The sequence below is a fragment of the Martes martes genome (genome assembly GCF_963455335.1).
Source record: "Martes martes genome assembly, chromosome: 3".
NCBI lineage: Eukaryota > Metazoa > Chordata > Mammalia > Carnivora > Mustelidae > Martes > Martes martes.
The window spans coordinates 93,829,827-93,843,860 of NC_137890.1; the positions used below are offsets into that span (position 1 = coordinate 93,829,827).

The 14,034-nt window shown below is 37.0% G+C and overlaps 1 protein-coding gene across 2 annotated transcripts in view; it reads right to left on the reverse strand.

Moving 5' to 3' along the window:
* Positions 1-14,034, reverse strand: part of PTPN4 (protein tyrosine phosphatase non-receptor type 4) — a 217,572-nt gene that overhangs the window by 162,389 nt on the left and 41,149 nt on the right. For both annotated transcript variants that reach the window (XM_080798231.1, XM_080798232.1), the window contains exon 2: positions 11,705-11,859. In XM_080798231.1, the coding sequence (XP_080654357.1) occupies positions 11,705-11,842 (138 nt within the window). In that variant the 5' untranslated portion in view covers positions 11,843-11,859. The remainder of the gene's footprint in view (positions 1-11,704; positions 11,860-14,034) is intronic.

Sequence of the window (14,034 nt, forward strand, 5' to 3'; positions counted from 1 at the left end):
CAAGACAGTTAAACAATGAAGAGCCAAACAAAGTTTCTCTGTTAACAGGTGAGCCCAGACCAACTAGGATTAAGGTGCATCTCAAATGTGGCAGATGACTTGAGCTGAAATCTTCTAAAATAACAAACCCAACGGTCCATGGACATAGGGCTTCATCTTTGGAAATCAAATGCTATTTTATCCCCGTCACCAAATCAATATATCTCAGACTAACTTGATTTTATAGGGTGCATACATTCACTATTATTATTTACCATTATTAACTGAAACCTGAGTTTTTCTATTTGGCTCAACTGAATATTGGATAAAAAACACAGCCAACAACATGTTAAATATTTCAAATCAAAATCCACTATTATATAATGAGCTATATTCTCACATTTTAAAACAATCAGGAAAAAAAAAAAACAATCAGGATTTTTAGTTCTTGTCATGATGGAATACCTAATGTTGGGATACCCTTCTGCTATAAACATCTATAAAAGCTAGACCAAATATACCAAAAACAAAACAAAACAAAACAAAATAAAAGCCCATTTGTAGGCCTTAGACAATAACCAACACAGCACTATGATCCTTGATAGAAGAAAACCAGATAAATCAAATCCCATATTCACACTGGCTTTCTCCTTAAGGGTATTTTCCAAATCATGGTGTAGAGAAACAGAGCCCAAGCAGTGTGGCAGTCCTGCTGGAAGAAAAGACTACAATTAATGTTTGGGGCTGCTAAGGTAGCTGAATGGGGGAGTCGGGGGGCAGTTTATTAGAGAGAAAAGAACCAAAAAGAAAAAGTTACAAAACTCTATATAAAAATTTCCCTCTGGCGGGGGGGACACACGGGACCTCAGTGGTACGGTCAGTTAAGTGTCAGACTCCTGGTTTCAGCTCAGGACATGATCTTAGGGTTGAGATGGAGCCCCATGTTGGGCTCTGCTCTGAAAATGGGGCCTGCTTAGTTTCTCTCTCCCTCTCTTGCAAATAAATAAATAAATCTTTTTTTAAAAAATCCCTTCTGGGTTCTCATCTGCCTCCTAAGCAGAGATGAGCAGTGTGGGTTAACAATATTTTGTTAAATAGGGTGACTCCTAGAAGCCTAGGAGAGAATAGCTATGGGAGGCTTTTAGCTAAACAAAGAGTTCAGAGCTTGCACAGTTCTGAATAAATGAAGTATAGACTAATCAGAGGAGAGAGACCTGCATGCATCAAGATGCATGCCACAGGTGTTTAGATAATCCAAGCCCTAGATAATCCAAGCCCTAGGAATAAAAACAAAGTTGAAACAGACATTCCTTAACAAAGCCTAAAACTGAACTTCACAGAATCAAAGTGATCCACTGGCAATTTAACTGCCTGCAATTTTACTTAAAGGAAGATAACAATCCAAAGCTTCCATAATAGGGGTCAGCAAACCTTTCGAGTAAAGAGCCAGGAAGTAAGTATTTTTAGGTTTTGAGGGTCACAGTCTCCACTGCACATTCTCTTAAAACAAGAACAAAACCTTTAAAAAAGTAAAAACCATTCTTAGCTCATGGGCCACACAGCAGCCACCAGGCTGGATTTGGCCCGTGAGCCAATCTGCTGTCCACTACTCCACATTATACTCACAGTATCCATCATACAATGCAAAATTAGTAGATATGTGAAGCAGGAAAAGTGTCTGATAATCAAGAAACAAAACAATCAAAAGAAGACTTAGGAGTGATCTATATAATGGTCTTATGTAAGCACTTTAAAAATAAATGACAACATGGGGCGCCTGGGTGGCTCAGTGGGCTAAAGCCTCTGCCTTCAGCTCGGGTCATGATCCCAGGGTCCTGGGATCGAGCCCCGCATTGGGCTCTCCGCTCCGTGGAGAGCCTGCTTTCTCCTCTCTCTCTGCCTGCCTCTCTGCCTACTTGTGATCTCTGTCTGTCAAATAAATAAATAAAATCTTAAAAAAAAATGAAAAAAAAACAATAAATGACAACATATTAAAGACAACAGAATCAAAAACCAGAAAATAGATTAAAACAGGATATATTTCACCAGAGAATTAGAATCTATGAAAATGATCAGAGATATTCTAGAACTGCAAAACATGTGAAATAGAGGAACTCCCTGAATAGGTTTAAAAGCAGAATAAGCACAGGGAAAAAAAACCCACAGAATCAGCACATGCAAAGACAGATTAACAGCCACTCAAAGGACAGAAAAAAATTTTAAGTAGAACATATGTTAGATGTGAGATGTAGTCAAACAATCTAATATATATGTAACTGAAGTACAGAAGGAAAGAAGAGAAAATGGGTCAGAAGCAATATCTGAATCAGTGAAAGATGAGAACTTTTCAAATGTTATAGACATCAACCTATAGATTCAAGAACGTCAGTAAATACCAATCAGGAAAAACACACACATAAAAAAACACATATACCTATATTACAGACAAGTGACTAAAAATCAAAGAAAGAGAAAAATCTTAAAAACAAAGAAGGAAAGGATCTCTCTCCTGTCCTTCAGGAGAATAGAGTAAAAGTGAAAGATGACTTCTTAAGAGAAATATGAAAGCCAATGAAGTGGCATCATTAAACTACCGAAGGAAAAACCTATCAACACAAAATTCTATTCTCCGCAAAAAATCCCCCAGAACATGAGGAATAACAAAAGACAAAAAGTTGAAAGAATCTATCATAAACAGACCTTATTTAAAAAGTAATAAAAGAAAAAAATAAATAAAAAAATAAAAAGTAATAAAAGAAGTTCTTTAGGATGAAGGACGATGATTCTAGATGGAAGCATGGATATATAAGAAATGCATTAAGTGCAGAATATAGATATAAAGGCAAATATAACAGATTACTGATTGTTTAAAGCAATAATAACAATGTCTTACAGGGTTTATAACATATGAGGGGGATGTTAAAATACATAATAATAGCAAAAAAGTAGGAGGCAGGTAAAAGGATTTAAACTGTTCTTAAGCTTTTTGTATGGGGGAGTGAACACGTTAGAAGTATTAAAGGTAAACTGATAAATAAAGATACATTTTGTAATTTCTATGATAATCACTAATAGTCGGATATTAAAAGATTACCCCAAAAAAGCTAACAGAGGAAATAAAATAGAGTAGGAAATACTTAGAGGGGCATAAGAGAATCTTTTTTTTTTTTGGTGAGGGAATCTTATTGTACTTCCACAGATGTATACATATGCAAATATTCACTGAGTTTTATACTGAAGATCTATGCACTATACAATATATAGCATGTATATTATAACCAAAAACTCTGTATATAACTTCCAAGGCATAGGGAGACTGATCTGCAGTTACTTTCTACAAAGAATCCCCAAAACTAGTTTACAGCTACTTTCACAATTATTTTTTCCCATTATATTGAGCACTCAGTAATTACCATCATTAAATGGGTTTATGAACAACCCACAATTTTATTTAATTTACTGTACAACTGCCAAGATAATAAATACCTAATTCTCAAAACTATAAACTTAACAATTATTCTCTTCTTTACTTTTTAAGAATAAACTGGCATTTTTATAACTTCTGTGTATATGTACTTTTAATCAATACTGCCAGGAAATACACTAGGTGTTGGAAACAGTACATAGGTGAAAATATATATAAAGCAATTAGCATACTACTATTTTATGGAATTTTAATTATAATATTCTTCTAAGAAAACATCTGGAACTACAGAACAGATTAAGTCTATTAAATCACAAGCAACAGAAGTGAAAAATCAACCATTTTAAATGTAGGAGTCAGGGGCGCCTGAGTGGCTCAGTTGTTAAGCACCTGCCTCAGGTCATGATCCCAGGGTCCTGGGATGGAGCCACACATCTTCCTTTCCCTCTCCCACTACCCCTGCTAGCATTCCTGCTCTCATTGTCTCTCTCTCTCTCTCTCTGTCAAATAATAAAAATCTTAAATAAATAAATAAATAAATAAATAAATAAATGTATGAGTCAGACACATAAATATGTACTTCACAAATATTTTCATTTTATTCTGAGCATTCTATGCAAGGCAAATATTATTCTCTCTTAACAAATGAAGAATCTAAAACACAAAAAGGTAGAGCAACTTGTATATAATCACTAAGCTAGTAAGTCTTCACACTAAAGACTTACAAATTCATCACTGGATAACTGTCCAGGAAATCTCTCAGCAGAAGTAAATGTCATTATCAGTAACAAACTTATATATGACAAATGTGCTACAAGACCTAAGAACTATATATATACACCCCTCACGAAACATAGTGGGATTAAGGGGAAAAAAAAAAAAACAAGAAATAAGATAACCTTAACTGTGCATAATTATAAACCTGATTAATAAAGAGTTTTCTAGTGCTTAATATAATATAGTTTAGGGAAAAAATTTTTTTAACAAAATCTTTAAAGATCTATGACATACTACAATGTCTGAATTTTCAAACACTATGGTAATTGGCAAATTATCACATATTTTTGCACTAAAGATGACCAGCTGCATTTTAACATGTGATTTTACTTAAAAAAAAAAAAAATCTTGGTAAACAGTAAATTCTCCTTCAGGGTAGACACTGTCGAAAATCAATCTGAGTCATATCAAGGTTAAACAAGGAAGACCGGACACAATGTTTGCTTAAGACACACTAAAGTAACAGTAAAGGCAGTAATCAAAGTGAGTCTGTATAAGTAACAGTCTCCTCCATGACCATCTCTCATACCCTTCTTGCACCTACCCATCACTGTAAGAACCAGAAGTTTAAAGAAAATAACCCAGTAAGGCTCTGGACTCAGGGACAGCTGCTGATTCATGTTTACTGACCTGAAAACAGGGAAATCTACGTAAGTGCAAGTCTACATACTCAGTTGAGAGCTCTCCAGTCCCTTTCTCTCACTCAGTTCTAAGAAGACGGAGCAAGGCTCCACAACTCAAGGCAGATGATCGGAGGATTCCTCTTCAGGGAAAAGAAATATTGAACTAACCAAATATTATTACATAATTATTTTGTTTGGAGGAAGTATCTGTGTATGGAGCGGGGAAAAGAAGTATAAGAGTTTTTGTTTGTTTTTTTTTTTAAGATTTATTTATTGATTTGACAGACAGAGAGCACAAGTAGGCAGAGAGAGAGAGGGAAGCAGGTTCCCTGCTGAGCAGAGAGCCCGGTGCAGGACCCTGAGACCATGACCTGAGCTGAAAGCAGAGGCTTAACCACTGAGCCTCCCAGGCGCCCCAGAGGTATAAGAGATCTAAAGTCTCATCCTTCAAAGTCAGTACAGAATATGAATAAAAAAGGCAGGAAAAAACAGAAATAACATAAGGACGTTTCTTACAACCAGAGTGATAAATATGAGAGAAAAACTAAATGTGTTGAAAGTGGTTTTTTCTAAGGCAGGAATCTGCTTATTTTTGCTATAACATTTTTAAAACTATTTGGTTTTTTAAATTATATACATGAGGGGCACCTGGGTGTCTCAGTCATTAAGCATCTGCCTTCAGCTAAGGTCATGACCCCAGAGTCCTGGGATAGAGCCCTGCATTGGGCTCCCTGCTTGCCAGGAAGCCTACTTCTCCCTCTCCCACTCCCCCTGCTCGTGTTCCCTCTCTCTTGCTGTCAATTACATAAATAAATAAATACATAAATAAATAAAATCTTTTTAAATAAATAAAATTGTGTGTATGAGGGACGCCTGAGTGGCTCACTCAGTTGAGTGCCCAACCCTTGAATTTGGCTGAGGTCACAATCTCATGGGTCATGGAATCAAGCCCTACATTGGGCTCTGTGCTTAGTAGGGAGTCAGCTTGAACGATTCTCTTCCTCTGCCCCTCCCCCCACTCACTCACTCTCTCTCCCTCTAAAATAAATAAATTAAAAAAAAAATTTGGGGTGCCAAGTGGTACAGTTGGTTAAGCCTCCAACTCTTGGTTTCAACTGGGGCCATGATCTCAGGTCAGTCGTGAAATTGAGCGCAAGTCAGGTTCAGCATGGAGTCTGTTTGAGATCCTCTCTTGCTCTCCCTCTGCCCCGCCTTGCTTGTGCGCTCTCTCTCTCAAAAGCAAATAAATCTTTTAAAAAATCTAAATTATAGGGACGCCTGGTCCTGGTTAAGCTGCTGCCTTTGGCTCCGGTCATGATCCCAGGGTGCTGGAATTGAGCCCCATATTGGCTCCTTGCTCAGCAGGGAGCCTGCTTCTCTCTCCGCCTCTGCCTGCCACTCTGCTTGCTTGTGTGCATGCTCTCTCTCTGACAAATAAATAAATAAAATCTTTAAAAAAGAAAAAAAATCTTAAATTGTATACATGAATAAACCAATATATGTAAAACAAAACACTTCTGAGGGAATCTGAGTGACACATAAATGACAGTATTTTTAAAGAACTAACATATCAAATGTAAGTACGGCTGGAAAATGACACTTAATAAAATAATAGTTAAAATGTTGACAAGAGATGCTAACAGACCTTCTCTCTCTCTCTCTCTCTCTCTCTCTCACACACACACACACACACACACACACATTCTCCTGGCTCTGCAATTGCTTTGGCAAGTAACCTAATGACTCTAAACTTATTTTCTCACATATACAATATGTAAAGTCAATGGAACAATAATCAGGAGGAAAAATATCCTTAAAATTCTATCCTTTTTTGCAGATATAGGACTAGAGAGTGATTATAAATAAGTAAGGGCACCTGGGTGGCTCAGTCGGTTGGGCATCTGACTCCTGATTTCAGCTCAGGTCATGATCTCAGGGTCATCAGATCCTGTGCTGGGTGTAGAGGCTGCTTAAGATCCTCTCTCAGGGAACCTGGGTGGCTCAGTCAGTTGGACATCGGGCTGTTGGTTTGGGCTCAGATACTGATCTTGGGGTCATAACATCAGGCCTGTGCTGGGTTCTGCCCTGGACATGAAGGCTGCTTGGGATTCTCTCTCCTCCTCCCTCTGACTCTACCCCCATACTCATGCTCTACTCCTTTAGTTTCCCATCTTAATCCACATTCACCTGCTAACCCTACCTTTGTAACTTGATTTACACTACTAAATTGTTTAACATATTATTTAACAGACCAAAAAAGTGTAAGGATCAGCCAACTAAATATTCATCAACCCAAATTATCACATAACTAAAATATGTATTAATTGACTTTCACCTTATTTTAAGAGAAAACAAAATCTATGATTTATGGTATCTTTCATCAACAACTGAGGTACTGGTATCATTAAAAAATTATCAGTTATTCTTAAGTACATAAAGATTGATAACAAGAAAAACACTTTAGAGAACAGCTTTAGTACTTTAAAGGTAATTTTATTTCCAAAAAATAAACTGAGGGAGGAGTCACTGGTAAGATCAATTGGTAGATCATGTGACTCTTGATCTCAGGTCATGAGTTCAAGCCCCATGTTGGGTATGGAGCCCACTTAACATAAAAAATTTTTAAAGAGTGAAAAAGTGTACTGAGGGAAAATTCAATGTGGGCAAAAGTAAAAGTCCCCCCCCCAAAAAAAGGAAAGTAAAGAAAAAGAGAAGAAAAGAAAGTAAAATCCCTGAATACAAAAGCTTTGTTCTGTCTTTGAACAGTGTTATCTATGAAGCACCTTAGAACTATACACTGAATAAATTTCCCTTCCATTGATCCTGAGTGTGACCTTGTGATAGCACTGACAAATAGAATATGGTGGAAGTGATATTATGTGACTTCCAAAGCCAGATCACAAAAGGCAATATGGCTACAACCTGGCTCCCACTCTCTCTATGGATGCTCACCTTTGGAATACAGCCACTGTGCTGTGAAGAAGCCCAGGGCACACATATAGATCATAAGGTGTTTAAGCCTCAGCTAAGGTCTCAGATAATAGTCATATGAGTGAATAAACCTTCAAATGATGCTAGCCTCCAGTCTTTCAGTCTTCTGGCTGAGGTCCCATACACGGAGAGTACTACATATTTTAAAGCATTTAATATGTTTCCATTAAATACTTTGTGACTGACAATGAATTCAAGGACATGAGAGAGAAAACACACTCCACAGGCTGGCTACAGTAAAATAAATGATTGTGCCAAAACCACAGTGAAAATGGAACTTCAAACTGAAGCAATGCTAGCAGGTTTATCTCAATCCTGTATATGCAAGACAAAGAAAAAAGGAACTACTGAAGTTATATCAACTCCTTCATTACATCATTTTCTCCCCTGGTGGGGGGAATATACAGAAAAGGTTTTGATGAGATGAATACCAGATGGAAAAAAAGCACACTTTGGCAACAATGAACATTTCATTTGTGGTACAGAAATCCTGTAGGGAAGGGAATGACTCCAAAAGCTAAGATGTTACAAATTATTGCTTCGTTAATCTCTAAAGGAAACTGAGCAGTTCTCCTTCCTAGTGAATAGAGAGATGCTGGTGAAACTAGCAGCTGCCCACAGTGTCTATTTCTGAGACTTAATGATACTTGGTGGACACAGAGAACACATACCAGAGATCTGAACTTCCCTCTTAATGTACACAGCATAACTAAAGAGCCATTCACATAGATTAAAATATGCAGCATCTACACAAAAGTACAAAGCAACTCGGACATTCTGAATGACTTGGGTCCAATAAACAGAGGAATAAGTATACTACATATCCAACAGTCAATTTCTCATACTGTTCCTCTTAAATCTGTTGATGACCTGAAGTAATGGTAGAAAAAGTTTCAGTACCATATAATATTTATCATTCTAGTAGTAATGCACTCAATTATATTAGAGCTGATATTTAAATATATATAATAAAAACCCATAAATATATTAAATATGTCTCTCTAAAAGAGCAATTAGTACACTGTTTACTATATTAAAAAATACAACATTCCATTATTAACTAAAGTGCCCAACAGAAAATATTTTGCTAGATGGGAAACACAGTAAATCCACCTGCAATATTTTGAAACAAATATAAAACTGTAGGGAACCTGGGTGGCTCAGTGGGTTAAAGCCTCTGCTTTCCGCTCAGGTCGTGATCCCAGCGTCCTGGGATCAGTTCCCCCTCAGGCTCTCTGCTCAGCAGGGAGCCTGCTTCCTCCTCTCTCTCTCTCGGCCTGCCTCTCTGCCTACTTGTGATCTCTGTCTGTCAAATAAATAAATAAAATCTTTAAAAAAAAAAAGAAACAAAAAACAAAAACAAAAAAAACAAAAAAAAAATAAAACTGTAAGTTAAGATGTAAAGTAACTATTAAGAATTATTATTTAAAACCTCCCAAAAGAATTTTAGTGAGTCAGTAACAGGAAAAGGGACTTATTTTCTTTTTTAAGATTTTATTTATTTATTTGACAGAGATCACAAAAAGGCAGAGAGGCAGGCAGAAATAGAGGAGGAAGCAGGCTCCTCCCAAGCAGAGAGCCCGACGCAAGGCTCGATCCCAGGACCCTAGGATCATGACCTGAGCCGAAGGCAAAGGCTTTAACCCACTGAGCCACCCAGGCGCCCCAGGACTTACTTTCTTGTATCAATTCCTAAATCATGAGTTTCCATTAATTAAAACTTTTTATGAAGAACTTCCTTCACTGAATATTATCCCTTGTTGGCAACCTATACCATCCATCTATTAACAGATGACGGAATACAAAAAAAATTAAAGCTTAACATTTGGAAAAGCACATTAGTTGGGTAAGTTAGATAGTATCCTTAAAGGTACTGCTCTGCAGTCCCTTTTCCAGTGTGAAATGGCCTGAAGTTTCAGTAAAAAAAGATAAATTTGCAACCGTGTTATATGGTAATACAGAAAATTTTAAGCTTAAGAAACTGGTAAGGAAATAAGATTAATATTTTATTTTACCCAACTTTACTGACATATAATTGATATGACATTGTGTAAGTTTAAGATAGGACAAGATGATCTGACACACATATACACTGTGAAACAATTACCATGATAAAGTCAGTACCTTCATCACCTCACATATTACCTTTTACTATGTGTTCTGAAAACATTTAAGATTTATTCCCTTAGCAACTTTCAAGTATACAGTACAGTACTACTGACTACAGTCACCATGCTGTCCATGTATTAGATCCCCAGAACTTATTCATAACTGGAAGTCTGTACCAATTATTACCAACATCTCCATTTCCCCTACATCCCAACCCCTGGAAACTTTTTAATCTGTTTCTAAGAGGTCAGCTTTTTTAGCTTCCATTCAGGAGTTGAGTCAGACAGTATTCCTTTCTCTCTGACTTATTTTACTAGGTATAAGCCCATTCCATCCAGGCTGTTATAAATGGCAAGATATCAACAGATTAGTATTTTATATCACTATCCAGGTAACACAGCAGGAAACAGATGGAAGGTGCTGTTTTGGAGATATTTTAAAAATGAGAAATGAGGAATCCAGTTTGAACATGGACTATATACCAGCTACTATTATTTTCATAATGTTTGATTTTTTTTTAAGATTTTATTCATTTATTTGACACAGAGAGACACAGGGAGAGAGGGGAAACAAGCAGGGGGTGTGGGAGAGGGAGAAGCAGGCCTCCCACTGAGCAGAGAGACCAATATGGGGCTCGATCACAGGACCCTGGGACCATGACCCAAGCCAAAGGCAGACACTCAATGACTGAGCCACCCAGGTGTCCCATAATGTTTGATTTTTGAGGGTGACAGTAGTTCTGTGGTAATTTATGAGATTCCTAAGCTGCTGAATAGTACTAAACTTTCAGAAGGTTCAGAGAAAACACACAGAAAAAGGAAAATAAAGCAAATGTGCAAAATGTTAACAACGGAATAGTCTAGCTAAAAGGATGTTGGTATTCATTTTTTTTTTAAGATTTTATTTATTTATTTGAGAGAGAGCACACACAGGGGAACTGGAAGAAGAGGGAGAAGAAGGTTCCCCACTGAGCAGGAGACTGGGCACAGGGCTTGATCCCAAAACTTCTGACTCATGACCTGAGGTGAAGGCAGACACTCAGCAGACCGAGTCACCCAGGAACCCCTGTTAGTATTTATTGTACTATTCTTCCAACTCTTTTGCAGGTTGGAAATTTTTTAATTAAAAAAAAAGGAACACACTCTTGTATACAATGAGACAGACACAAGTATGTTCGCAGTAATGTTACTGACAAGAGCCCAAAGCAGAAAAAATCCAAATATACACCAACAGTAAACTGGACAAGAAAATGGTGACCAAAAAAATGAGTAAATAAACTGTGGTGTACTCATACACTAGAGTACTATACAGCAACGAAAATGAACCAACAACTGTTAGCATGCCACATGGGTGAAAGTCACAATGTTAAGCAAATGAAGACAGATACAAATAGGATGAACAAATATTTGTTAAACAAATATTTCAGAGAAGACTCAGGTAAGATCAGGACTGTCCTTTATCTTTGTTTAGAAAGTTTTATTCACAGACAATACAAGGAAGATTATAAACAAGATGTATAAATTATTTAGGAGAACACCTTTCAAGCACCATTTATAAAAACCACCCATATACTATTGATCTGCTCCACTAAGCAGAATACACTGTTGTTTGTCAACTTCTTGAAAGACCCAGTTTAAATCAGAACTTATACTAGAAGCTTACAAAGCCATACTAAACAGACTTTCTTCACTGAATAAGGCTTTCAAACTGTACTACAATTAAAATTTTAGTTTTAAAATACCATCTAAACTCAGATTTATAACCAGAAATTATTAGAAGAAAAAAGACATAAAATACTTACATTAACTTTGAAAGCCTGTACAGTGTTATCCAGAAGAAGGATGTTGCAAACCACCTCGGTATGCTGTCTGTCTCGGGCCAACTCTGATGCTCGTACATTGTAGGTTCTGCCAGCAGGCAATCGGAAACGTGAGGTCATTACTGTCCACACTCGGTCTAAGTTGGAAAAAAAAATTCACTAAATAAAAGAATAGCTGAAGATATGAAGTAGTGTAAAACACCAAGATTATTATATAAAATTTTCAACTAACACTTAAGTAAAAAGCAATTATAACTTCTGAAACACTAATAAAAATTGTATGTATAAAAAAAGGTACTATATATAATTCATCATTTGAACTACATATTCAAAATGCTTGGGAGAGCTTTATTTTGAACTGTTCCATTGAGAAGACAATACACAAATTATTCAGGAAGTCATAATCCAATTCAAAATATATAAATTTGGGAGTAGCCAAAAAACGGGTAGGAGAATGTGCCACCTTAGGAAGTTGAACATTACTCACTGATGCAAATATTTAAAAACACTGTAGAATGGAAACAGGAGGGAAGACTGTTTACCTCTAAAGGGCCCTTACCTTTACTAAAATTAAGATCTGGGGGAAGCATGGGAGTTTGTTCAATTTTTTAAAATACAATAATACTCTTGATTTTAACTACACTCAAATTTAAACCAATTCCAATAGGATTATTCTTATTATTCTCAAGGAAACAAAAATAAAATAGAAAACATAAGGCTACAGATCTTTGCTTCTCAATTTTTAACCTAAGAAGGAAAAAAATGACATTGCCTATAAAAGAACAGATAACACACTGATATCTGCAGTACTTGATGTTAAAAGGCAATGCAGATGGGGGGGAGGCAATGAAGATGTAGCTTTGAAGTTTTGAAAATTATATGAAACACAGAATTATACACCAAAAACGTTAGCATTCATGTGGGGAATAAAGCTATTTTCAGACATTCAAGGATTCAAAGTTTAAAATCCACAAAACTTCCCTTTTAAAGACGATTAGACAAAGGAAATAGGATGTATTAGAAACACAAGTATACAGAATTTTAAAATATGGGTAAGAAATAAGTAGTAAGAAATTTGAACAATGAGTAAGCAAAAAATAATCAAAAGAAACACCAATTCAAATCAGTGATATTCAGTAACTGCAGCTGACATCACAGACTGTTCATGTCAAAAAGATTAAAGCTAAAAGAAAAAGTCAGTGTTACACAAGTATGAGATCTGTATAAGGAAAACAGCTTTAGCAGTTAACAAAGAGGGGCTAGCCAAGTAAGATTCACCAATTAAAAGAAAGGGATTGGTGGTTTCTGGTTCCACATGTTAAGAGTTTGCAAGCCTCTCTACTCCACTTTTACAGGTAAAAAGTAGAACAGACTGGAAAATCACCAAGGCTGCTTGGATTCACAAGAGAGAGAAGACACAGGGCAAACCGCTGCCCCCAAGACAAAAGAGATAGGCAAATACAAAGGATCTCAAGTAGAGATTCACAAGCAGAAACCACCAAGGAGCCAGTACATGGGTAAGAAAATCTGAACTGTAACCAGCAAATTGCAGGAGGCTCGATGTGGTCAATTCTGAAAGTTAAAAACTCCAGGGGGCCCAGTCATAGGAGGACTCCCACAATACGGTGAAATTTACTTCCAGGAATCCAACTAGACTGGCACAGTAAATATGGAGAAAAGTAGCCTTAAGCTTTCTGCCGGGGATGAACACACACACACACACACACACACACACACACACACTCTAGCTTTCCAGTGGGAGAATGGAAATAACCAACTCCAGCCCACTTTAGCCATCTTGTCCCATCTAAAAGGAGAAAAAAACCTGAGAAACCCTGTGACATTCATAGTCCAGAGGCACAGGCTCACTAAAATACTGAGACTTAACCACAGGATTACAGAATGTTTTCCTCCCTACCTATTTTTTTTTAATATTTTATTTATTTATGTGACAGACAGAGATCACAAGTAGGCAGAGAGGCAGGCAGAGAGAGAGGAAGAAGCAGGCTCCCTGCTGAGCAGAGAGCCCGACTCGGGGCTCGATCCCAGGACCCTGAGATCATGACCCGAGCCGAAGGTAGAGGCTTTAACCCACTGAGCCACCCAGGCGCCCTCCTCCCTACCTATTAAAGGCCTATTTACATCAGTTCCTCTTACCACGACATCATGCTGGCCTATCAAAGAAAAATTTACAGGGATGCCTGGCTGGCTGTTGGTTGAGCATGTGACTCTTGATCTCAGTGTTGTAAGTTTGAGCCCCACGCTGGGTGTAGAGATTACTTAAAAATCGTTTTTTTTTTTTTTTAAGATTT